The sequence below is a fragment of the Glycine max genome, chromosome 6 (genome assembly GCF_000004515.6).
Source record: "Glycine max cultivar Williams 82 chromosome 6, Glycine_max_v4.0, whole genome shotgun sequence".
NCBI lineage: Eukaryota > Viridiplantae > Streptophyta > Magnoliopsida > Fabales > Fabaceae > Glycine > Glycine max.
This window is the reverse complement of record NC_038242.2, coordinates 6,915,490-6,943,307: the sequence shown is the minus strand read 5'-3', so window position 1 is coordinate 6,943,307 and position 27,818 is coordinate 6,915,490. Positions and strand designations below refer to the sequence as shown.

The following is a 27,818-nucleotide window of genomic DNA, read 5'->3' as shown; positions in this document are numbered from 1 at the left end:
GGTGGCTTACGTGTACTTGCCATTAATATCCTGGGAAGATTCTTGTCAAACTGTGACAACAATATCAGGTTTATTTCCTTCTCTTTCATAAGTAACTGAAAGTTTTGATTAAGACCTACTAACACCAGCACATTGAGCGTTCACATTGCAAAGTTCCACTATAAAAGCCAAAAGAAACATAAAAAATTAAGCACTGTAAGAGGTCTAAGATGTCTCCTACAACTAGGGAATAATGTTTTGTTACAGTCCAATGAATTGATACAAGAATCTAGGAAGTGCTCTTGATTAGTAGGATTGATATCTTGACCCCTTTATTAAATATTCTCCTGTTATGCTCCAACTTACAACTATAACACTCATGGCATGTGACCTGGATCTGTCTATTTTTTCAATGTCAGAATATCCAGATTTTTTCAGATGCCTGCAAATCAGTATGTTGACTGATATTAACTCAATATGAAGAGAGTAATCTCTTTTTTTACGTTAGTCCTTGTAAGCTTATCACTTGAAAAGGAACATCTAGGATTTTATTTTTAACTGGTATAGAAATGATCCCATTTGTCTATTACTGATCATTAATCATTATGACATGTTTCCCACTTTTCCTAATACCTTTCTATAGGTGAATTGCTTACTGGATATGCAAGTGTTTGTGTGTGTGTGAGAGTGAGTGCCAGAGAAAATTGAATATTCAAAGTGAGACAAACATGGCAATATTAACAATTCTTTATTTTTGGCTCAAAAATTCAAGAATTGAAATTAGCCATTGCTATGGCATGAACCCCGTTTTTGGCAAGTAACATGATAATGCAAGTGAGTCCTTTAGCCAATATATACAAAATACTAAATGACTGAAAGATAAAGCATGCTTACCTCAATGCACAAAATAGTTGCTTCCCTAACAACAGGATTTGGATCATTAAGCAATTGCAAAACCTGACAATCAATCATGTTTTGGAAGGAGTTATTATTACATGCCAACAATATTTAAATGTACAAAAGATATGTACTGCTTATTTGTAAAAGTCAATACAGGGGGGAGGATGCTTGTTGAAGTGGAAGCTCAGTAGCTACAAATAGATTAATTGTAGCTGCCTGTAAACTCCTCTCTGACTCTCCAACTTTTATGTGCCCAAGCAAAGGACCCTGCTCTTTCAACAATTATTGTAGGAGAAGAAACCTGCATATAATAATGATAATAATAATAAATCCAAAATGAATGCAAAATGCAAGGACTAAAAAAATATCATTTTCTGCAATTACAATCATAATGTTTTCATGAAAGGAAACTATTTCATACTCAAAGGATTTGCAGATTATGAAGTTTGGAAATGTCATTTGGCAAAAAACCCTTCAGACCTTGATTGTACCCTGGTGCTACCAATCTCTTAGCAAAATACAATGGCTTTGAATACCAACAATACATCCACACAATCTCAAATCCAAAGAACATGCAATCCCTAAATAAAAATGGAAATAAAAATTACAATAGTCGTTCTATCTAATAGATTTGAGATATACAGCAATCTTTCGGTGTTGTACTTGACGAGATTTGAAATTAGGAGTTACTGAAAAAGTGACCAGAATAATAGGAAAGTAGATAGGTTTCATTGTGGTTGACACAAGGAAGGCTTTGATCAGAGTAGATTTGTAAGATGCTTACCGTGTGGGTGGAAATAGCTTTGATGGTCGCAACTTGGATTGGGCAAAATCAGAAGATAAGGCTTATGGTGGTCGAAATCAACCTCCGTGGCGACGGAGCAGAGAGACTGAGGGAGCGAGGTCGAGCAAAGGCCCCAGAGTAAGAGTGCGGAGGGACCTCGATTAGGAGCCAAGGAGAAGAGAAAAAGGAAGGGGAAGAGACTGCGGAGTTTGCGTTAGGGTTGTGTTGTTCCTAGCTGTGTTTTGTTTTTATTAATTCAGCGGGAAAATAAAATAAATAAATAAATTTAAAATTTTATAACCTCCATCAAAGGCGGTTTTCAAAAACCGCAGTAGTTAGACCCACTAACAAAGACGGTTTTTATAAAACCGCTTTAGTAATGTTTACATCGAAGGCGGTTTTATAAAAACCGTCGTAGTTATATTTAAAAAGTTTGCTTTATTTACAATAATGCCACCGTATCATTTACTACATCAGTTCCTTTATAACCGATGTAGATACGACGACGTAAAAAAGCCCTTTTGTAGTAGTGTGAGAGTGACCTAGAGAATATGTATAAAAATGTATGCAAGCAAATGTGTATAAATAATAGTCAGATAATTATAAAAGTGAGTGAAAGTTATGGGTCTTTATTTGTAGGAATTGTTACAACCCTGACAAATAATTATCAGCTTGTAGATAATAGTCAGTAGCTTATAAATAAAGTTAGAAATAATATATAGCTTAGAGATAAAAGCTAATAGATAATTGTTACGTAATGTATGATTTTGTAGATGATTGAATATCTATCAATAGATAAAAGAATGATATTATATTCAAATAATTAGAGGTTACAGATAATCTGTCATTTGGAAGCCCGGATGCTAAGGACTGAATGTCCATGTTCTTATGTCAGGACTGATATAGAGGGTTGATGTGTATCTTAAAGTGTCACGTAAGATGACACATGTATTTTGTGGACTCTGAACAATACAAATTTAAAAATATTTTAGATTTTTATTTTATTATAAAATTTTATAAGGTATGCAAAATTACTTATTGAATTATATAAAACTATTCAATAAATATCTAAATTGGATTATTTTTTGTTTGTCCTGGGTTAAAGATCATGAATACCTGTCAAGTTACTGGATCAAAGACTAATCTTACTCATGATGTGCAACTATTGTTGGTCCAACAAAAATTTTGCACATCGAACACACAATTTATCCCATTAAATAGATTGTCCTCCTCATGTAACCTTATATTCCTGAATCAATCATTCGAGTTAAATTTTATTAATTTGGCACGACCTAAACTACATCCCAAATCAATTCTCAAAATACATCAAAGTTAAATTTGTCAAAAATTCCTCTAAGTCTGACTTGGGTTAGTAGGACGAATATGAGTCATAAACATTATTTGCAAGGAGAAAAGGAAAATGATTAGTTGTCATTTACTCTCTCTTAGAGGTTGAAATAAGGAGGGAAGTATAAAATGTCAAAATGTACATGAAATCTCTTCTCTACTATAAGATGTTAATTTAAATTATTTACGAATGTAGCTTAGTTGGTTGAACAAAGTGTGTGAGTGATAAATCTTCTGGTATTTTATTTAATTCTTAGGAATAAAAAAAATTATTCACAATTCTCATTTTTGCTTCTTGTTTCAATCATTTTCTACAATCATCGTCAAATGTAATTTTTTTTCTAATGATTAGTCCTGAGGGGACTAAAAATGAGAAACAAAAGGAGAAAAGTATAAACTAATGAGCAGTAAAAATAATTGAAAACTGAAATGAATAATATTTTAAAAAAATATAATTCAAAATCTGAAATTTTACGTTGATTAAAAAATTATTTAATCCTAAAATAAATAATGTCATTAAATAACAATAATTATTTTTACCTTCCATTAATATAAAATTAAAAATTTATATATAATAGATAATAAGTAAGGATAAAAATTTTGGAAAAACATCATTTTTTTTCATAGCTTGATACCTCAATCTAAACCAAATTTTAATCAGATTGGTATATTTTGGATTAACTAAAAAAAATTCAAAACTTAAATCAAATCAACCAATTTTTATATCAACCTCAAATTAATCCAATCCGTTAACATCTCCAAATTTTGATGTGTTTGTTTGTCCGATCTAACTTTTAAAAAAACATTATATGAAAGGTACTATGAAAGTTTTCCAAATACAATTTTTTTAAATGATCACTAGCTCATCCTGTAAGAAAAATGATCACTAGCTCATAGAAAACATATATGACGACAAATCTTGGAATGTCAAATTTCCTTTAATCTAATGAACCAATGTTTGCTTAAAGAACGACAAACTTCTTTTACGACTTTGTGATCTTTGTTAATTTGAAACGACTTCTGTTTAAGCTTTACTCCCATGAACAACTCATACTTTCCAAGCATCTAGCTCACTTTTCCACTTTCTCAACATTTCATTTGTTTAGTCTCTCAGTAATTATTAACAATATGTCTTGTTATATAAAACGTGCTTATCCACATCTCTCCACGTATAAAGCACAATCAATCAATATATATAGCTAAAAGAATCATTAATTTCGATAAAATAAGCTTCACACTAATTTAATATTTTATAATGCATAAAAGTTTTGGTAAATTAAGTTTCGTAGACTCGCGAAAGATGAGACATTACCACAAAAGCTCAAATGGCCACACAAAAAAAATTGTATAATACAAATACTTACTAATAATTTATCTATAAAATGCTCACATGGCCACCAAAAAAATTTGCTGACATTGATATCAAAACCCGAACCATGAATATCAAAATATTAACAATTTCATGTTATAGATTGTGAGAATATCACTAATAGAATAATAAATTAATGTCACTTAATTGTATATCTCTCTCTCCATATATAGTATTAGTTTTTTATGTACAAATCAATATTTTATTTATATTCAATGAAACATCTATGTCACCTAATTTATACAAATGGATGTTGACTTTGTTTCAAAATTGTAGTAATATTATTTTTAATTATTTTAAAATTATATTGATATAAGTTGGCTATCAAATATTTAAAAACTATGTTCGATTCTTTATAACTTTGTTTATAACAAAAAAATCTAGTCTAAGCATGATTTGATATTAGTGATAAAAAGTGTTTTCTGAGTGTGTGTGTGTGATAAAAAGTTTGTCTCTTTTAAATAATTTTTTGAATTTAAATCTCGTGAATAAAAAAATATTTTATTTGCAAGCAGTAGTTTTTATCTCTCTCCTTTTCCAAGATCATTTATATATAAGAGAAGAATAAAAAATAATATTAAAAGAAAAAATAAAGTATTGGATTATTGTTTGTTTAATTTTATTCTATTGGTGAATTATATATCTAGCTTTACACTTAAAATTAATAATAAATATTTTTGCAAAACTCATTATTAATTAAATAAAACATTTATTAGGAATTAGATATTTAAATAATTATGTAAAAAAAATCTTCTTTCATATGTTTGTGGATCTGTCATTTGATTAATTTATTAGCTAATGTTACTAAGCACTTTTAATTCAATAACTAACTTATTAGTTTTAGTTTTTCAACTCCAATGGAAGTAATCAGATATAGGAAGTTTTAAAAATTTCTATTCAATCTTTCATTCTAAAACTTCTTTCTCAATGAAACTTCAGTGGAATATAACACTTTCTGAAGTCCCGCCATGAGAGGTAGTTTTCTCCAAGCCCTTTGAAAGTGCTCCATTGAGAGTATTCATGTCACAATTGCTGCTCGAGTGGCCGTTGTTACACGTTGTTGATGATGACGGCATTGTTTGGGAATGCCCGAATGCCCCAACGCGGCACTTCTTGATGTTTTTGCATCAACATGAAAGTATTAAATTGTAATTTTAAATGTACTAATATTACTTAATCAATTTAAGCAATATATTAAATTAATAATTTAATTTGTTAAACCCTGATACCACTGCTGGTACCAAACAATGAAGGAACCGAACCAAAGATGGTAGACCACACCTCAAAATAATAGTAACTTTTCCTAAACATAACATAGTTTGCATGATACTAAACTGGTTCCCTTAAATAAAGTTTTATATTTGAATAGAAAAAATAATTAAAAGAAAAAAAATTTCACTTAATGATTAATTAAATTTTTCAATAAAAATTAATCATTAATAAAATTCGTTATACTTCACATCAACCTCATCTTGATAAAAATACATAAAAAATAATAATTGTTTCATCCAAACATCTCCACGTGTCATATTTTTCAACAACGTTCCCCTGCACGTTTTGAAGACATCTCCGAAGGCCAATTTCACTAAACAAATCTTTGTACCCATATTTGCATATCCCTGTCTGAGCTTTTCATTTCTATACCATAGTTTGTAGCTTACAATATTTTACTAGGATCTGCCAACTGTACAAATTATGAATATGAAATCTTCCGGCAGTTGTCTTTGTTGTATGTTTACGGATAGACACATTATAATTTATTAATTTATTTTCAAAGGCAATAGACACATTATAATTATCTAACTAAAAACATAATATTACAAAATTCCCGAAGATAATATATAGTATATACTTGCATAATTAATGCTCACATATAATAATCTATAAGCAGTACACTGAAACAGGAGTGCTTATCTTGTTGAGGTAAGCATGCATATATAACCTTTTGAATATTTATGATTTGTGGTTCGTCGCGTCTTCATGTTTGCAAATGGCCACAATCCTTCAGCAGGAGTTTTTCTATTTTTTGAAGACCCTTCAGCAGGAGCTTTGCTGCTTTAGAATCTTCTTCTCCTTAGAAAATAGCGATTTTCTTTACCGTAGTATGGTTATGTTTTTTTTTTAAGGTTACTTTATGCAATGGCCAATGGCTTTTTATATTTTTAATTATTCATCATATAATATAGGTGGTTTTTTGTGACAAATTAAACTATTCCTCATTCAAGTTGTCATCTACGGTCCACCGCAAACAAACAAAGAAAATTTAGATGCAGGGTCATTTTTGTATACGTACGATCGCGATGGCCATTGAGAAACACTACAACTTTTGTGTCCGTACATAAAAAATATCTATTTTGATTTCATTTATCATAATATAATATGCTCTTAGCTCCAAACTGTGTGCCATCAATTTTTTTATTTAAAAAAATCTATCTATTATAAATTGTTTTACCGTGACACTACAATTCTTTTTATTTGGAAGTTATCACAAATCTTTTATAATCAATGAAAAACAAACAAGAAATAAAAAATACTGGACAACATATTTGTATTTTTCATTCGTAAGTAGTTTTGCAAAACTTTATTCATATTATTTAATTATTTAAGTAGTATATCATTAATTTGTAATGTGATATTAATATATTTTACTTAATATAATTTCACATAATGTAGACAAAAAAGATTATAATTTTACATAAAAGTTTCATTATGATGAATTATAGATAGTGAAAGATTAACTCAATCATACCAATAAATTATGTTAACCCCACTAGATTAACTAATACTAGATTGTTTTAACTTAATAAAAATTTTCAAATTGTAACAATATTGTCTCCCATTAAACTTACTCAAAATCTCTTAAAACTTATGTTAACCTATATAGATTGTGAACGAATATCAAGTCACTATTTCTTTTAGTAATAGTTTGTAATACTTTTTAGACTCTTCCTCAAGTTTTTTTTTAAACACTAGCCTCTAGTTTTTTTTTTGAAATATTTATTATTTTTTCTTCAATTTTTTTACATGAGATATGATTTTATTATCGATTTTTTGTTTCTTTTCTTCCTCTTGTTTACAATGAGGTTTTATTTATTTTCATTAACTTTGGGTGTTTTTTTTATAATACACTGGCTATTTAACTATTAGATTGTTCACTATTTATTTTATTATTTGAAAAAACATACTTCAAGATATTCATGATAATGCATGATATGTTTTTAAGAATATTTTATATTACACTGTTTATTTTAATCATCACACAAGTTACGCTATTTATTATATTATTATTAATATTATACACTAATATATTTTGACCATTAACATAACGTACATATAATTGCTGTATTTTTTTCAGTGAGATAAATATAAATACTTCTGCAAAAGGAAGATAAATATATGCAAATTTGAGAAATAAACTAAAATTATAGGAGATCAAAATTTTAATTTAGTCAAAATTACTTCAAATCCCAATCTTATAGACTTTTAACGTAAATAGAATTTTTTATATTTATTTTATTTTTTTCTTTTGATTTTTTATTAAAAAAGAGAAAAACAAAACTAATAGATAAAACAAAGATTAATAGTTCCATTTCCTCTCTAACATGTCTTCATCGTAAATTTGTTTTTTGAATGGGTATTTTTTTATGATTATGATTTATGATTATCGTTGCCCAATATTTTTTTTGGAAATATTAGAAATTAAACATGATTATCGCGAGATCTTATACCACTATTTCAATATTTTTTAAGGGATACATGACTTCATCCTATAATTAAAACTTTTTTTAAAAAAACTCATTTCTTTTTTTTTACAGGAAAATAACTCATTTGTAAAGCAATGTCCTTTCTTCCAAATATTATAACATATTTTTTCATTTAATTATTAAATCACGCATCTATATCACAACAAAAAAATTCTTACTAAGTTACTATTGCATTTTTTTAAGAAAGTTACTATTGCATTCTTATGATTTGCTGCATGTCCACAGAAATTATATGAATAAATTAAAGAAAAACTTATAATTTAAATAACTTTCTGAAATCAACGAATTTTGATGCGGAACATTCCGTCACAGATAAATATGCTTATGCTCGTGCTTTTCTGTATAAAGAATAATGGGAATCTCATGTATAAAAAAGTGTTTAAAAAAATAATAAAAATCTCCCATGTTTTTGGTCTAGCTTCTTTTTTTAGTGATCGTTCTTGAAATAATGATATGCACACCCAAAATATTATTTTTGTATATTTTTTATTATTTAATTATAATTGGGCTATTTTTTTCTAAGTTTATTTATTTATTAATGTAATTTTTATAATGAATGAATTAATTATATAACAATTTATGATTAAATAATAATTAAAAATATTTACACCATCAAAATATTCTAACGTTGACATTCTAACCAATGTGCCAAGTGCTATCTATTTTCATCGATTCATTGAAAGGAGTGCGCTTTATTTATTATTCAAGTCCTGTAAAGTAAAAGGAAAAAAGTAGTTATTGTTGTTAATTAAAATCTATGTATATTTAATTATAAAGTTGTTAAAATGTTAAACTATTATTTTTCATCAAAAACAACAAAATCTAATTACTTTATCCTAAAAAATACGCATTCTCATTTTAAAGAAGTTAAATTGTTTAATTTAAATAACACTCACATACTTTAATCAACTAACTAATCTCTTATAATTTAAAATATTCCATTCTAATTTTTATAGTTAATTTTTTAACCCTTTTGTTTTGGCTGCCTAAAATTACTTAATGTTTCTCTATCGATTCTTTAAAATCGTTATAATATTAAAGTTTAAATTGACACCTGTTTTTTATTAGAAAAAATATATTTTTGTATTCTTTAAAAATACTTTACTTTAGTTTATGGGATTCATTTAAAGTGGCCGGTGCAACATAACCTGGTAATGTATAGGGCTATTTTTTTATGCGTATGTTTAGCAGTATAGGGCTATTTAGTTAAGGCAAGTCCTTTTTTAAGGTTGGTTCGCTAAATAGTTTGTGGGTCACATGTAAATATATATTGCGGAATCTTATAATACTTTGTTAATCTTTTGGGATATTTAAAATTGTATCTAAATATTACTCTTGTAATTGAAATTTTAAATAAATAAACTGGTAGTTTATTTTTAAAATAAGTTATAGAATTATATTTTTATGTAACATAAATAGAGTTAAATCTTAAATAAATTAAGAAGTACGCATATGTTATAGAAAAATGTTAAAAAGTATATATTATTGTAATATGGCAATAAAAAACTAATACAATAAAGACGATACTACTAGACTTAAGATTCTTAAAAAAAAACTCACTTTTTTTTATTTAGTTTCATATTTTTTCCCAAACTAGTTTCTAATAAAATATTTTTTTTATGGTTCGTTTGGTCAGAAGGAAGAAAAACAAGGGATAAGGAAAAAAAATGAATTGAATTGGAATGAAAATGAAAGAAAGGATTTTTTAAAAAAAATTGTTTTTAGAAGTCATTTTTTTTTCTCCAACCAAAAAAAAAAGTTTCTCTAAATAATAAATAGGAGCACTTAAATTTGTGCTTCATTTTAATATTTTTTAGTCAATACTCTAATGGATGCAACAACAAAAAAGTGAATTTAATAGATAGTGTGTGAAAGAGTATATCGAAGTTGTCCTAACCCATTCATAAAAAATAGAATATATTACTATCATATATCTTTCCATAATTGTACTAAAATTGGATAAATTTATCATCAAAGATAAAATTTTATTTCTAAATAATTAACATATTTACATACTCATAACTAAAATTTCATATAATTGGTTAAATTGATTTTTTTTGAAAATTAAGAATTAGGTAAAAACCATGGACTTTTAAAAAAGAAAAAAAAGTTAAGTCAATAACGTATAATTTATATTTACTTAAATAATTTATTTTTAATAACTTAAAATCTAACTTATAAAACTGAATATATTTGTTTAAAAAATTCCAACTTCAATAAATATAAATTAAATTAGACTGGCTAAAGTGAAATAAAACTATAAAGTCCGGATAAAGTGAAATATTAATTCTCACACACTCACTCGCTAATGAATCCAAAACGCGCACGGTCACCCCCACAAGAAGCGCAGCGTGATTCTAACGCGTGGAATGATCAAAATTTCAATTCAACACTATCTACAGCTCAGCATCACATAATCCCTCTTTCCCCTCTCTCTATATATACCCCCTTTGCGGTCCCTCTTCTTTTCATATTCATTTCACCCTCAGTGTTCCGTTACCTTCGATTTTCCTTTCTCTCTTGCAAATTTCATATCTCTCTTTCTTTCTCAGCCAAGCATTTCTCCCTTTTTCGTTTCCAATTTCCCCTTCTCTTAACTCACCTATTTCGCCTCCTTCGTGTCCCTTTCTCTTCAAATTAAGGCTCGGTAGGGTTAGGTTAGGATAGGTTTTCGGTGAGGCGAGAGAAAGAGAGAGAGTATGAGGTTGAGGGAGGAGGTAGCGTGTAAAAACGACGACGTTTGTGAGAAAGAGGAAGTGGTGATAGAGAATGACGTAACCGTGGCCCAAAATCATTGGTGTCCCGTGGTGAATGCGGGGTTTTCTTCGCCCAAGAGAGTGGTTGTGGTTGGTTACGCTCTTACTACTAAAAAGATTAAGAGCTTTTTGCAGCCTAAGCTTGAAGGTTTAGCTAGGTAAATTATTAACCGAAACATTCCTTTCATTAATCGCAAACCAAAAACCGCTAATTAAATTCATCATATCTTGTTCCGATTTTTAATTTCTTTTTCAAAGAAAATAAATAAATAATTCACTGAAAATCGTTTTAATTTGGACGAGAGAATTTTTCATGTGTGGTTGTTTTCAATTTTCAATTAATGAGGTTCGTCCAAAACGCGTCGTTTTCATTAGGCTGGCGAGAAAGCGAAAGAAAATATATGTGATCCTCAGAGAATCTTTGTTGAGAATGGAAAGATATTTTTACCATTTTTTTTTGTTTTTTACGGGAATTATAGGAGTCCGTGCTTTCTGAAAAACATAAAAGTTTTGTCGATGTAAACGATGATTTGTTTAAGAGCCTCACAAATTCTGAATAGATGGATTGTTCGTACTTGTGACCTGCTTTGTTTTCTAGTTTCGTCCCTGATTTTATGGTTCAATGATGTTGTGTTGTTGTTTTTACTTGTAACTGTGACCGTGTTCCAGTACTCGGTTTGTTACTGATTTCAATGTGTACGAATTTGCGTGCAGGAACAAGGGAATACTATTCGTGGCTATTGACCATAATAGGCCTCTTTCAGATCAAGGTCCTTTTGATATTGTCTTGCATAAGGTTATAATTTCCTATGCCCTGAATTTCCTCGTTCTCTCTCTCTCTCATTACTTCTGTACTGTTTGTTACCCACTGGTTAACTCATAAAACATTCAATATATTGTGTTAACTGTTTGTAGTTCCATGTCACATGCTCTAATGATACTTGTTCTGTTTAACTGTTACTGATTATTCCATTTTGTTTCTTGGAAAATGCAGTTATCAGGCAAAGAGTGGCGCCAGGTTCTTGAGGTTGGTCCACCCACCCACCCACCCCTTTTTCGGCATGTGTTTTTAGTGTGTTGATCAATCCAATCACAATAATTATATGCTTGTGCTGTGTCTATGCTTTTGATGCTAACTGGGATGAAAAAAGAAAACATTGGAAAGGCTGGTCAGCGACTAGCTTTTTTAACTTGCTGTCTGGCATAATTTGTAGAGTGATTGTTCCTATCTCTCATTAACCAGTAGTTGAGGTCGAGGCCTCAAGGTTCCTGCAAGTGAGGATGGTACTACTTTCATGGCCATCTAGCTGATTTTGTCAGGTTTATAAGGCAAATCTTTTCAAAAGATTTTTCCTTTTGATTTCGTTTAAGTAGGTTCATTTCTCCTGGCTGCAAGGATACTAGGATAGAATTCTGGCTGGTTAAGAGAGAAAGTATGACTTTTCACTTATCAGTTCTTTTCTTAACTCCTTATATTCCAATCCTTTATGCTGTAGTGTTTGCTGTACTTGTTAACGGGATATAGGAATTATAGTGGCCTGACTTTGCAAGTTACTACTCTAACTTTTCTGATCAGTGAACATGAATTGTGGTGACTAGATCTCATGCATTTCATTGACAATAATGCTGCCTAGGGCATGATAATACTCCTTAATTGTATTGTAAACACAGATATTCTGACAATATCTGCCTTACCCTAAAAAATATTGTGTCTACAAGTCCACAACTATATGAGTTTATAGCAAGTCCTGAATCTGACTGAAAGAAACTACAATCTTCCATGATAATTACCTGAGCTGTAATAATAGTTTCTTTACATGCTATGCTCTCATTACTAATTAAATGATTATGTATTTTGATCTTTGTCTTTTATGTTGGAATTTTGAGATTATACATGCAATATAGAAAACTCTTCTATTAGCTGACAGATGCAAGAGTTTTGCATTATCATTTTAGCTTTACTGATTTGTTGCAAATAGGTCTTTTATCATTTTTACTCAAAGCTGGATGATATGCTTTCTATTTTGGTACAAATATCATCAATGCTGAAAATTCATCCCATAGTTTGCAGAGTAGTTGTGGGACTTGTATGAATTGGTACTTTCCTATTTACAATATAGATGGGGACCCATTTCCCTGATATCTTTGTCAAATTAAAAGTTATAAATTCATCCTGTAAAGTCTTCTAAGTAATTTGTTGAAGTCACTATTTCACGATTATATATTAAAATTTCATGTTTCTACAAATGAGAGTGGAATCAAGATGCCCTCTATGTTCTATGACTTGGAGATTTATTGCAGTGTGTTATTCTTTAGGAGAAAAGGAATTTTGAATTTGCTCCTGTTTGGCTATTTATTCGCAGCTTATTCTTTGTAGTTATTTTATAAATATCCAGAGAACTGGTGACCTCATTTTCTTAGTTTTTAACTCCTGGATATATTTTAGGATTATAGGCTATCACATCCAGAAGTTACTGTTCTGGATCCTCCAGATGCCATACAACATTTACGCAACCGTCAGTACATGCTTCAGGCTGTTGCGGATATGAACCTTTCTGATTCCTATGGTAAGTTTTTCGCTCTCCACCTTCATTATAACTTATAAGTTACTACTCAATGATGCCGTATGTTCAACCATGTTGAGTTATTAATAGCTAATGACTTTTATCTTATTAATTATCCATGCAGGCATCGTTGGTGTTCCTCGGCAATTAGTTATTAAGAGAGACGCATTAGCCATCCCAGAGTTGGTCAACAAAGCTGGCTTGACTTTACCCCTTGGTATGTATATGTTGGTTTTTCAACTACTTTTAGATGCTGCAGTTATGCGATTTCTCAGAGCATGGACGCATGGACATTTATTGTTACGAGGGTTGTATTTTTGAGGCAAAGTCATTAGAACTTATGAAAAATAGGCATGGTAATCCCATCTTATTTTGTGTCTGATCAGATTACTTAATTTTTTAATGCTTAATTTGTACTTTCCTTCTTATGTTTGCGACTTCAAAATCATTTTAGTTGCAAAGCCACTAGTTGCCGATGGAAGTGCAAAGTCCCATGAATTATCCCTTGCTTATGAGCATTTTTCCCTTCAAAATCTTGAACCTCCTCTTGTTCTTCAGGAGTTTGTTAACCATGGTAAGCAATTGCTGTTTATTTTATTTTATTTTTTTATACTCTTCGATGTCTAGAAGCCCATCATGGTAAAGTGAATAACAAGTGCTACTTTATTTTTGGCGTAGGAGGTGTTCTTTTCAAGGTTTATATAGTTGGTGATGCTATAAAGGTCGTTAGGCGGTTTTCATTACCTGATGTAAGCAAGTGGGAACTCTCGAAAGATGCTGGGATATATCGTTTTCCAAGGGTTTCTTGTGCTGCAGCTTCTGCAGATGATGCTGATTTGGATCCTACTGTTGCTGGTAAGTTATCATGTATTCTTGACTAAAAGCTTTCTATAGACCTTTACCTTTTCCAAACTTAAACAGGTTTTCACATTGTCCCCCCTCAAGAAGGGGAAAAAAGCCTCCTTAGAAAGCTGGTCTTGGCCCAGCCATTCACAAACATATGAAAGACTAGTTCCTGGTTGGTTCTCCTGGGTTGATAATCTTACACTCTTATTAATTCAAAAACACTTTTAGTTTATTGTCATAATTCTCATACTATCGTTTTATGTTGATCTATTTTAAACAAATTGCTATTTCACAATCTGTTTGACTGTATAATTCAATTTTTGTCCTGGCTATAATATGGGTTAGGGTGGTGATCCAACCTTTTGACTATTGGAAATCTAAGCTCAACTGATTAGGTTGTTAGTACATTCACTTTTGGATGTATATAGAAAGGGTTTGCAGTATGGGTTCAGGCATTTAGAGCTAAATATATGCTTCTGCAGTTTGATCAGTCCTTTCCAACTTCACTCTATTTTGTCTCCTCATTTTCTTCATCATTTTTCTCCTTGCAGAGCTTCCTCCAAGACCTTTACTAGAGAAACTGGCTAAGGAACTTCGATGGCGATTGGTAACTTGCTCATTCTTTGGTTGAAGGTTTCATGTTATTGATACAAGGACTATAATTATGCTCATTTGTCATTTTTCTTATTTCTAGGGTCTTCGTCTATTCAACCTGGATATTATCCGTGAGTATGGAACAAGAAATCACTTTTACGTCATTGACATAAACTACTTCCCTGGTAAGAGGATATATTTTAGATCTTGTTTACTTTTTTCTTTGAGAGCTGATAGCAACACAATTTTTTGACACTCTTTTTGATAGTCTTTATTCCCACGAAATCCCATACCCCACTAATATAGAGTATGTCCAGGCTATTTGGTATTGCTATTGCCCAAATGAGATTTCATATAGTTATAAAAGATGTGTTGAGTTGAGAAGAGTATATGTCAAAAAGAGATCCTTTATGAACATTTCCTTTGATATTCTGCTTAAGAGTTCATATATAATTATCTCACCTTCCTATCTGGCATTTACATGTCTTTCTTTTACTTGTACACAAAATGTATAGTCTTCAATTTCGTGAGAGTATTAACAGTTGCCTTTTGAAATTGATATTAAGAGCATTAACTATTAAGAGTTCATTTACTTTCGTATGACTTTCGTTTAAAACTCCTGTGTTGGTTTTAATTGCAGGATATGGCAAAATGCCAGAATATGAACATATATTTACAGACTTCCTGTTGAGCTTGGGGCAGGGGAAGTACAAGAAAAAATAGGCTAAAATAACTGTTTCCAGCCCTTTTATTTATGTCCCCCACATGACGTAAGCCCCCTTGCCTCTCAGTTTGAAGCTCAAAACTATGGCTGTAGGAAAGTATCTTAGAAAGCATTAGTGATAATAACTTTTTCAGTTATGCTGTGTGATGGAAGTGCCATGGAAAACTATCAAGACTTGTGTTTCAGGAACTTCGACCTGTACAGAACAACTGCTAGTATTTTATTGTGCGGGAACTTTCGGCTGTCCTTCCAAGGTAACAAATGCTGTTGCAAATCCTCTGAAGTTCTATAAGCTGGTAGCTTGATGAACGAAGGGGTCAAGTCTGCAATTTGAAGGATTTGTCTTCGCACCGCAGTGGATGTTAATATGACCGTGTTGGATAAGTTGACGGATTTCAAATGTACTGACCCGTTCTTTGCTGTATATAAGGCATAAATTCTTGACACTAGGAATCTAAAGCAAATTTTCGTCAAAGTACATCTTTTTTGTCTTGAAATTTATTTCGTGTTTCTATAATTTTGTTATAATGTTCTCTCATCAGGGAATATGTCGAACAACTAAGGAACCCCTTGCTCTTGCGTATTAATTATAAGGAGCCAATTAAGCGCTCGCTCATGTCTATAGAAATTTTCCTTTCCGCTGTAAGTATATGGTAGAAATTATAGAAGCTCAAGGGAAATGTCCAAAGTGAGATAATAAAAAGTTGTTTTAGTCTTAATTTTATAAAGAAGTATAAATATATGGGGAAAAAACGAAGGTAATTGTATAAACATTATGTGTGGTATTAATTTTTTAATGTTTAACTAATGGAATAATCAGAATATGTTTTGAACGGTATGAAAATGATATTATATAATGCATAAAAGTGTAATTCTCTCCATTACATTTTTTCGAATGATATTTTATCCTGTTTTACTCTTGTCAGGTGCGGTTTTGTAGCAATGATACCCAAAATTTTAACTGAAAAAAGCAATGGTACCCAAAAATATTGTCATACTAGATAAATTTCTTATAAGTTTTGTCTTTTCAATAAAATACTTTTATTTAAATTCATCACTATTTTTTTAGTTTCTAACTTTTTACGATTTTCCTTTGTGTTTATAATTTCATCAATTTGAAAAAGACAGCTATATTTGTCGGTGACACTTTTTTTTTTAGTTGGTTAAGATGTAATTCTAAACACTATTTATGAAAAGTCATTTACATCAAATAGCATTGCTGATTTGATATGCGTACATGTTATCTTTGTTTGAACTAAGATAATATATGACTAGTGATAGGCAATACGCTGGCAATGCTAACATTTTTGGTAAAAACATAAAAGGTCTCCCTAAGCTTATTGTGTTTGGATGAGGAAATTGAGAATTTCAAAGAATTTAAAATTCTAAGAATTTTTTATTATGCATCAATTGAATTCCCTTAATTTCTAAATTTTTTTTATACAGAAAATAATTAAATTTCCTCATCCTTAAAATTATTTGTTTGGATAGAATAATTAATAGAGAAATTCAAGCAAAAATGACAAGCTAAGTATGCATATCTCACTGTCATCAACCTTGCAAATCCTTTTGGCTCATGGAGGCAACGGTGATAACTCAAGTCACATGCTACGTGCTACGTGACTCACTCTGTCACATGCCATTGGATCAAACAAAGTTCTCATCCCCAATGTCATTAAGGAGCGGTGTTTATTTTATGGCGACGGAGGCAGAGTACACGACTTGCGCCGATGGCTGAGGAAGAAGGGCCTCCGTCCATGGTAAATGATGAAGTAAAAATTCCAAATGGATTTGAGGAAGAGTCTGTAATAAATTAATTGATTTAGATACTAGATACAGAGGCACGGAATTTATAATTCTTAATTTAAATTTCTTTTTTTCAGTTTTAAAAGAAATTCTCTGTAAAATCCCGTCATTTGTAAAATTTTGAATATTCAGAATCCAAACAAACCATTGTATGCTAATGTATTTTAATTATCCTCTTGAAATACAATACTTCCATAAATTACACCATCCAAACTCACCCTAAATGTTGTAATTTAGCCATCAACAAAGTTGTAGACACGAAGTTTAAAAAAAAAGTTGTATATACGGGATTATAGAGGATACTTTACCGTATATACGGTAATACTCTACCGTCTACACCAATACAAATAAAAACCTGCATTTGGATATATAAGATAATTTTAAAAGGGAATCTAAATTTTGATAGAATTTAAGCACATTTAAAATTTTAGGAATTTAAATAAAAAATTAGAATATTTGAAATCTATGAATTTAGGATTCCATCAAAATAGGTGGACTTTTCATAATTCACATTAAAACTGTATTTAAGTCCTACATATTTATTATTAACACTTGAAAAATAAACACTCCGTGCGTTGTGTCTTAATTGTTTTTTTTAGTTAGATGTAGTTATAATAAAGAGAAATTGAACCGTCTTTCTAGGTTTTTTTATGATATGGGAAAATGAAACGTCTTTCTAGGGTTTTTTTTTATGATAAGGGAAAATGAACCGTCACGTCTTTCTAGTTTTCTCTTTATGAATGTTAATTTTCGTTTGTTCTCTTTCAGTGAATGTTACTACCTACTAGTATATAAGACAAATAAAGTGTAATACAGTTAGTACTTAAACTGTATCACGAACTAATTCTTTTAGGCAGTTACTAAGACAATCACAAACATTGCTTCTTCTTCTCCCTCTCTCGCAAACCTTGCTTCATCTTCACTTCGTCCATCTCATCGTGCTCAAGTTCCCATCGTGACGAAGGCGTCTCAACCATAGGGATGTGCAAAAAAATCTACTCAGATTGAATCGGACAATAATCGAGCCTAAATTGAATTGGTTTTTTTTCTGTACAAGAAAAAATAAATACACTATTTTATGAAACCATTTTAGTTAATTAAATTATTTCTACATCATTTAAATCTTTTTTATTTAAAAAAATAATTCAAAAACTAGTTTGAAATTGGTTCAATTCTTATAACTAGTTTAAAACTAATTCAATTAAGAATCAATTTTTTGAAATCAGTTAGATTTTTTAACTAATTTCTAAATCAGCTTGCAAAAACTATTTTTTATACACCCCTACTTAATCATACTGTGAATGTTTTTTATGTTGAAAAAAATATTCTCTTGTAAAGAATATATGTATAATTTAGACTGACAAAAGATAATTGGTTTTTCTAAATATGGGGTATACTTTAGACTTTAGAGGATATGATTTATAAGCGTACTTTCCTTTCTAAACTGGACTAACAAATTTTAGAAATCAAATGAAAAAAGAGAGCTGTGCTGAGTTGCGTTTTTTAAAATTCCATTAATATCAAATTTTATCCCCCTTCATGCATTGATTCCGAGATAGGGTCAAAACAAATCCCAACCCCCTTCATTGCCATCCCTAACACTATATTAAAGATTCTAGTTTTACATTATGTCTATATTGTATTTTATGCTTTTCTTTTAAAAAAAAAAAAACTTATCGTTTTTCAAATGTGTATGCTAGTATATTTGTGTTAGGTCTGGTATCTATACCAAATTTAATGTGTTTTTCGTTTAATTTACTTAAAAGAATGGTCATTTGTTTAATACTACCATCAATCTTATATATAATCAACAAATTGTTTTTTTATGTCCTAATTATAAGATATAAGACTAATTTTCAAACTTATCAAGGATTAAATTTCTTTTATATTCTTAATTCATTATTAATTCTATTTATTAGACATTCATTCGTTGAACTATGAATATTAACATTAAATGAGATTATCATTTATAATATTTAAACTTAAGATACTTTTGGAATAAAATTTAAATTTATGATAATATTAAATGTAATCACCATTTTTCTTGATTTTGATGATTTATTTCATGTTCTTTATATATATAGGACTACAGGACTAGAGGTAGTAAGTTTTAAATGATGTTATTAGATATTACATATGATAAGGGTTTAAGATAATAGATGCATGAAAATTTAAGGTTCATTTTTCACTGTTGTCATTGTATATCTAAAAGAAATTGTCTCTTAATTAAAAAAATGGCTCAATTGCAAAAAGTGTCTTTCTATTTTTTTTCATTTCCCTAAATCGATCATCATATTTTTTAATTCACTATCGAAGTTTTCCTATTTTTTAAAATTCACTATTTGAGTCTAGAGAAAAAATTAAACATTGATTGTTAGCTTAAAAGGTTGCATGTCATATGTTCACATATAATTGATCATTTAAGAGATAAAGATATTTATGTGTTTAAAAAATATTATTATTGATAATTAAAGTGATTAATTATTTATGTTATTTCTAGTTTACCCTCATCAGTATTTAGATAACTAACAATTATCTCACAAACAATTACCCCAACCCCAATATGTAAATTTCATCCACCCAAAATCCCTAATTTTCAAAATTAACAACATGAATTCAAACTGAGCAACAAGAACATGAGACACATAAAATAAGTTAATAATGATCAACCGTTCAATTTTTTTTCTGAATATTAAGATAGTGAATTTTGAATAATAGGGAGACTTCGATAGTGTTCCATTTTTCCTGAGTAAGTGAATTTTGAATAATAGAAAGACTTTGGTGGTGAATTAAAAATTAAAAAGACCGATTTAGTGAAATAAAAAAAAAAAGATAAACTCTTTTTGGAATTAAGCGTAAAAAAATCTCAGACGATAGTTTGAAGGTTTCGGCAGTTGCTTGCGTAAGTTCGTAGGCTTTTCAATGAAATATGTTCACAATTTATTTACCAAAGGCCCAATGGTAATAAATCACGTCAGGTTAACTCGCGTTCCACTGCACGACCTGTGATATTATGTAAAACTAGAATCTATAATATAAAAATGATGTTCTAAAATATTGTATCAGGTAATGAAGATGATTATTTATTTGAATCATCCTAATATTTTCATTTGCAATTATGCTATCGTTATATTTTGAGTAACATACATGGAAGTAGGGTTGAAAAAAAAAACTCCCTTGTAAAAAAATAAAAATTAAATTTCGTAATTTTTTTATGACTTTAATAAAATAAATCATAACACAACTTTTAAGTTTTATTCTCATTTGGTAATTAAAAAAATTATCCATTTTCTATCATTTCACCTAAACATCTCATTAGTAGTTATCTGTTTTTTTAAGTTAAATTACTCATTTGCTAGTTTTATGATTTTGAAAGTGATTTTTTTAGACTCTATAATTTACATGAAAAATTAATTTAAAAGTATTTTTTTTAATTTTTATAATAAAATACAAATTATAAAAATTAAAAAAACATTTTCAAAATTATAAAAAAAAATTAAAATATAAATTATAAGATTAAAACAATCACTGACCATGAAAATTGAGAAAATTGAGAAATTATAGAGAGCGAATGATTAATTTAATTTTTTTATCTTTATTTCTATTACCTATATCTATCGCTTATCATTCTTACACTTCCCATTCTCTTTATCTCTTGTATTTATCAACGCACGAAATATATAAGCAGAGAAAGAAAAAAAAAAAGGAGAAATGTGTGAAAAATGTTATAAGAAAACTAGTGTAGGAAGAACATTTCTCTACCAAAATTCAGAAAAATAAAGGTAAAGTTAGTTGCAAAAGGTTGATAAAATGTGTAAGTACATGCTAGAAGAGTCCTTGGTTCCAATTTAAAAATTGATATACTTGAGTCAATTAGTAGTATGCTAAATAATTACTTGATTGGCTAACGCATGCGAACCGTACGAAAGAGAGAGAATTCAGAAACATTTATTGATCCAAAACAAATGATGAAGGTTTGATTTGAGATGAAAACATGAAAGAAAAGCTGCTGGAATTAAAGATAAGACTACATGAAAACGAGAGAGAGTACCGAGAGAGTGACTAGGCAGAGGGAGTTGGAGGCGGAGGCGTAACGGGAGCAGAAGAAGCGTCAGCGGGAATAACGAGGGTCCAATCAGGAGGAAGAGGAGGGAGTGGATCGTAGACGGTGGGCTTGCGGTTTCTATCCCATGCCTGCGTCTTCCGAGGCCGAGTCTTCATGTGATGCGCCGTCGCTTTCTTCTGCGGCCTAGACGAACACACTATCGTCAATCCACCATCGCTTCTCCTTCCAATTCCCATTGCTTGCGACGCCGCCATCACCACTCCACACCCGAACATGCTTGAAACCAACGACATCTCTTTCGCTCTATCTCAAACACTCATCCCTTACCGCTTTATCCCTCTCCTTATCTTTTCATATTTCCCCATTTACCCTTCTCTCCAAGGCCCAAATCATTTCCTTTCTTATTCACCTACTATCTTTTTTTTTGGGCCTCTCCTCTTTGGGCTTCGCCTTCTAATAAACTACGCTCGGCTGCAAACACAGTTTATCTATCGTCTGATGATAACATAAAATAAAACTAAAACAAATCAACAAAGAAGCATTTTTTCTTTTAGAACAATAAAACCCTTGCGTGATTCCATAAGCTGTATGATGGAAAATTAATTATGATGCCAACCATTTAATTGCTAGCGGAGACCTAATTGATCTAAATCAATTCTTCCATTTGCTGTGACGGAGAAAAAAAAATCTCAGCCAAACAAAACTAACATAAAATGAAAAATTACATTACATGCACAAGAAAAAGGTGTTTTCTTTTTTGAATTTCAAGTTGGTTAAGAGAGAAACAAAGTTGAAAAAAGAATCCTAACAAACCATTAAAAAAACTCATCCGTGATGTGATGTCTATTCGATAACTTTATGTGTTTACTGTTGACTAATACCATTGCAATATAAGTCTGCCTTTCTGGTCCATTTAGGAGATGGTTCTCGAATGGCCGCTTTGTGTTCTCGAAGGAGAGGATTGTAGGTATTTTTTTAACTTAGAATCCCTAAAATTTACTAGAAAACTAACTTAGTAGATAGTATCATGCCATCATTCATATGCTTTCGGTACTTTATATATTCGTGCCTAGATAGTTAAAGAAACATTAATTTACCTTGTCCGTTAATTCATTAGCTGTTATCAACAAACAATGTTTAAAAGGGGCGCAAACAATATCCACTCAATTACGGAACATGGCGACAAAAACACGAAGACGCCCCTTTGTTACCACTCAAATTCAAAATCCGACCTATGAGCTATTTCGTCCAGCAAAAATTAATATACATGTAGACCTTTCTTTTACTCTTCTCAATTGCCATGCTACTTTGCCTCTTCGATAGTAATTAGAAAACATTAGACTGTACAGATTAGTTAATATATTTTATATGACGCAAATAACGTTTCAATGTTTTAAGTTTATTGTCTTCGGCAACACGGACCAGTTTTACTTATCAAAAGATGTGTGTAATTTTAATAATTTAATGTTCTGTACTCAATCTACTACCATTATGTTGAACAAAATTAGCTTAAAGTTAATTGGACTGAAAATCTAGTTCAGAGTTGAAAACTAAAAAATTAATTTATTAAATTAAAAATATTGGATAAAATTAGCTTTTAAAAAGTATAAAATAACATGAAATTATGATTTATTTAAAAAGATAATAAAAAAATAAATAAATATATATAAGATAAAATTGAAAAAAATATAAAAGTTAAAAGTTAGCGTTTTAAAAAATTCTAATTGTTTAAAAAACGTTAAAAATTATTTAAAAAATATTTATCGAATAATCAAATAAATTTTTTAATTAATAAAAAACTAAAAACTAAATAAAATATGTCCAACATAATCTTAATGTAATATATGTGTTGATTAATACCATTGCAATATATGAAGTCCACGTCAAATCTCATACCGCAGTATTATGAAGTCCACTCTTCACCTTTAATCTAATTTTTCAATCTCATGACACCTGCGAATCGCTTTGGAGTGAGGCTCGTGCTTTTCACACAAATGACACTACTAATGTCTATATAGAGTATGTTTAAGACCTGATGAGTCTTCTTGCTCCAATGCTTTTTTGATATTCATACGTTGGCTTATCTAGGCCGCGTCCATGCATCCTTACATGATTATAATGAGCTCATTTAGCCTGCTTCTTCCATTTCTGCTAAGGCTAACAAAGAATTAGAGAACCACAACACTTTCTTTATGACTTCGGCCCTTTATGGTTTGCCTTCTGAGTATGATGCTACACGAGACCAAAACCTTAGGTCCCTTGTGCCCCTAACTATGACGTTTACCTCTTTCACACTTCTTCGCATTCCACTGAAACCTACTATTGAGGTCCCTACTTTTTCAACATGGGACACATTTGTCACTGCCTCACAAAGCAGTGACTCTAGATGCTCTCAATGCCATGTTCCATTACACTCTAAGGCCTCAAAACCCAACTAACACAAAACAATCTAACACCTACACCTAGTATATCATCCAATTAATATCTGAAATCATGTGCAACTCTCATCCTATCCTAAAAAAAATAAAAAATTAAACCTTACACAAGACATATTTAAAGAATTTCATGGAGTTGTTATCAATATGTGTGTGTTCCCACTTATGTAGATAATGCCTAAAGTGTGTATTTTTTTCTTCTTCTATGGTATACATTGTTTGAAAGGAAAACAATAATGTATATGTTGAGTCATATAGTCTAGAGTATTTTAAGTAATGTGTGAGTGATCTTATAATTTTGAAAATGTATAATAAAAAAATTAACAATGAAAAAAGTTTAGGAAAACATGTGATTATTAATTTTATATTATTTTAATTAAACTTATATATGATATATTTTTTCTTGCAAATATGTTATTTTTTTACTTTTTTGTTTTTCGTTATTATACTAATTTTTTCTCGTGTTTAGTCCATGGACATAATATTAATGACATGGTATTATCACTAATATTACATGGATGATGTGACACATGTTGATATTATCATGACATCAATAATTTAACATTTTTTAAAAAGATTTCATCGCTGAGGCTCAATGAAATGTTTAAATCTTAAATTAATAGTATTAACTGTAATTAATTATAAACTTATACTGTGTACCTTATTTTTAGAAAATTATAAAAGCTATTTTTTTTATCACTGAAAAGAAAAATAGAAAGAAGGAGGTTGCGATATTGGATTCTTTAATAACGTGCACTGCTGCAGCCATAACGTAGAGCAACTCCACGTGTGGTGTGGCAGGTGCGCCTCAAACTGCCTGACCCCTACCCTTGCCCCTACGTAGTAGGCAACAAGCCAACAACAACAGGATTAGTGATAACTAAGGGCAATTGAGGAATTTAATTTTTGGGATATCCGTGTTACTTATAAAGAATATTTATTGACTTTGTTAATATTAATATACGTAGGTTAATATTTTTAATGAAATTCTCTTTTTTTAAATCAGAGTTTTTGTCCAAAAACTTAAAATCCAATGGGCAGTGACTGGTAACAGTAACAGGAGGTATGTGCATGCTGACATCAGAAAAGAGTGGAGCCCAGCAAAGTGCAACGAAGAAGAGAGCAATAGATACCGCCAACTTGGGTTCCCCAGCCACTAGAGTCACGACACCCTGTACCCAGCTGTAACCCACCCTCTCCCCTGTTTTCTTCTCCCTTTATGTTACCTCCCTCTTCTTCAACCAACACACTCACACATACTCCTTTTTCCGTTATTACCCTAAAACATCCTCCATCTACAACACACACTCTTACTCTTACTAATCCAACCTCCTTTGCCCCTCATGCACTACCATTAACATTACCCTCTCTTTTTTTTCTCCCTCACGAACCTTCATTTCTTCTCCCGCCATGGATCCTTGCCCTTTCGTGAGGCTCACAGTCGGCAACCTCGCCCTCAAAATTCCCGTTGCTTCTAAACCCGCGCTCTCCGTTGTTCATCCTTCTTCTTCTCCTTGTTTCTGCAAAATCAAGCTCAAGAATTTTCCTCTTCAATCCGCCGTCGTTCCTTTCATTCCTCCGGAAAGCCACTTCCCCGACTCGCAGGTGCATCCTATTGCCGCCACGTTCCACCTCAGCAAGTCCGATATCGACAAGCTCGCCGGAAAATCCATCTTCGCCGGGAAGCTCTGCCTCAAAATCTCGATCTACACCGGCCGGAGAGGCACCACCTGCGGCGTCAGCTCCGGGAGACTCCTCGGCCGAGTTTCCGTGCCCTTGGATCTCACCGGAACGGTAGCCAAGACCACAGTGTTCCACAATGGTTGGATTAGGATAGGAAAAGATGCCAAAGGCTCCTCCGCGCAGTTTCATTTGAATGTAAAAGCCGAACCCGATCCTAGATTTGTCTTCCAGTTCGACGGCGAACCTGAATGCAGTCCTCAAGTTTTCCAGATCCAAGGCAACATTTCACAACCTGTTTTTACCTGCAAGTTCAGTTTCAGAAACAATGGCGACCGGAATCACCGTTCCAGGTTACCACTCTTCATCTTTCACACCATTGTTATTCTTATTGGTTTTTTGCTTTGCATTTCACACCATTTTTTAAACCTAGAATTAGATTCTATTTATAAATTACACCAGTTGCTACTATTTTAGGTACCTTACTCTCTTTAGACAAGGAAAATTGAAAAGTCAAAGTTGAATTGAATGTATTATATCATCTATCTTGATAGAAATTTGAATGTGATTGCTTCTGAATTAAACATAATTTGATTGGTTAATTAGTTTTAGGAGTGGTATAGTTTAGGAAATTAGGAGTCAATTTTAGGGATTTGGATTTCCAAGAGTATAACCGTTTAGGTTACGTGTGAGTGTGGTGTGGTGTGATGTGTTCCGCGTGTTAACGATGTGGTTATTCTGTTTCGTTCAGATCGTTACAATCGGAACCAGGAGGTTCTAGAAGCTGGTTGAGTTCGTTCGGAAGCGAGCGCGAGAGGCCGGGGAAGGAGCGCAAAGGATGGTCCATAACGGTTCACGATCTTTCCGGTTCACCGGTGGCCGCAGCTTCCATGGTCACGCCTTTCGTCGCTTCGCCCGGTTCGGACCGGGTGAGCTGCTCCAACCCCGGCTCGTGGCTCATTCTTCGTCCTAGCGACGGCACGTGGAAGCCCTGGGGGAGGCTCGAGGCGTGGCGCGAACGCGGCGGCTCCGACGGCCTCGGCTACCGTTTCGAACTCATTCCGGACACCAACGGCGGTATGAGCGCCGCCGGCATAGTGCTTGCGGAATCCACGCTGAGCAATAACAAAGGTGGAAAGTTCGTCATCGATTTGAGTTGTCGTAACGGTAACGTTAGCGGAAACGGTGGATCTAATGGCCGTGCGACGCCGGGGAGCGCGACGTCGCCGGCGTGCAGCCCGAGGAGTAGTGGAGATTATGGATACGGCCTCTGGCCTTATTGTATGTATAGAGGTTTTGTAATGTCGGCGAGCGTGGAGGGTGAGGGGAGGTGCAGCAAGCCTACAGTGGAGGTGAGCGTGCCGCACGTGAATTGCACGGAGGATGCGGCGGCGTTTGTGGCTTTAGCGGCTGCCGTTGATCTGAGCGTGGATGCGTGCAGGCTTTTCTCGCAACGGCTGAGGAAGGAACTGTGCCAGCAGCTGGATTTGATTGGCTGATTCCGCCGTTTTTCTTTGTCGTTTTTTCTAATATTTTTGTTTAATGGGGTTGTTCATTTTGAGTGAGAAGCATTTTACTACTAACAAACAATTTACAGGCTGTACAGGGGAAGGAGAGAGTATTGCAGTGCGCGCTGTCTATTCACGTGTGGCTTTTCATTGATTTTCTCTCTTCTTTTTTCATCAGTTGTGGGGAATCAAGAAAAAGCTTTTTTGTTTTGAATTTTTTTTTTAGCAGAACTCTGCTGCTGCACATTCGTGTTTATATTATTTTCTGTATCTTTCATTGTTTTGGGTTATTTAAGCTGTAAACGCTAGTCTCCCAACATATTGCATTTTTTTGTACAGTGCACATATTACTTTCTGTATTAAAAACTGACAACCAATTAGTATTAATGAAGTAGTACAAATTAAGTCGATTTTTAATTCTTTGCCAAGTTGTTTAGAATTGAAGTGTTTTAATTAAAGTCCTTAATGTTCTGTAATCAATTATATTTGAAAAGAGAAAACGCCAAAGTCTATAAAGTAAATAGGTAATTTATTAAAATGAAACTGATTGTTTAATCTAATCTGCAAAAGTAAGTTCATACAGTATTTGTATTTTTTTCCTTTTTAAATTGTACTGCGTTCTATGGTTTTTATGTATTTTAAAAATTAAGATGTTTATTTTCGGCAATGTCTTAGTTTATTGTTATTGCATATTAA

At 31.6% G+C, this 27,818-nt stretch overlaps 3 protein-coding genes across 5 annotated transcripts; 2 read left to right on the top strand and 1 right to left on the bottom strand.

Annotated features, from left to right (window-relative positions):
- The first annotated feature begins 10,605 nt into the window (after positions 1–10,605).
- ITPK3 (inositol phosphate kinase) lies at positions 10,606–16,102 on the top strand. 3 transcript variants are annotated; one of them, XM_006580841.4, is made up of 11 exons: positions 10,606–11,057; positions 11,614–11,695; positions 11,894–11,926; positions 13,346–13,466; positions 13,588–13,680; positions 13,918–14,037; positions 14,142–14,318; positions 14,861–14,916; positions 15,004–15,088; positions 15,544–15,673; positions 15,762–16,102. In XM_006580841.4, the coding sequence occupies exons 1-10, from the start codon at positions 10,843–10,845 to the stop codon at positions 15,624–15,626; spliced, it is 1,065 nt and encodes a 354-aa protein (XP_006580904.1). In that variant the 5' UTR covers positions 10,606–10,842; the 3' UTR covers positions 15,627–15,673; positions 15,762–16,102. The 3 variants fall into 3 exon arrangements, with proteins under 3 accessions (XP_006580904.1, NP_001237484.1, XP_006580906.1); NM_001250555.1 differs by lacking the exon at positions 15,762–16,102 and having other exon boundaries at positions 10,843–11,057; positions 15,544–15,626; XM_006580843.4 differs by lacking the exon at positions 10,606–11,057 and having other exon boundaries at positions 13,354–13,466; positions 15,544–16,102.
- Positions 16,103–21,361: 5,259 nt separating this feature from the next.
- Positions 21,362–22,527, bottom strand: LOC100805806 (50S ribosomal protein 6, chloroplastic). The gene has a single exon (XM_003526464.3). It carries the CDS (start codon positions 21,790–21,792, stop codon positions 21,496–21,498), a length of 297 nt encoding a protein of 98 aa, XP_003526512.1. The 5' UTR covers positions 21,793–22,527; the 3' UTR covers positions 21,362–21,495.
- A 2,567-nt stretch (positions 22,528–25,094) lies between these two features.
- On the top strand, positions 25,095–27,532 carry LOC100805268 (uncharacterized). The gene is made up of 2 exons (XM_003526463.5): positions 25,095–25,967; positions 26,366–27,532. The coding sequence occupies exons 1-2, from the start codon at positions 25,345–25,347 to the stop codon at positions 27,111–27,113; spliced, it is 1,371 nt and encodes a 456-aa protein (XP_003526511.1). The 5' UTR covers positions 25,095–25,344; the 3' UTR covers positions 27,114–27,532.
- Positions 27,533–27,818: the final 286 nt, after the last annotated feature.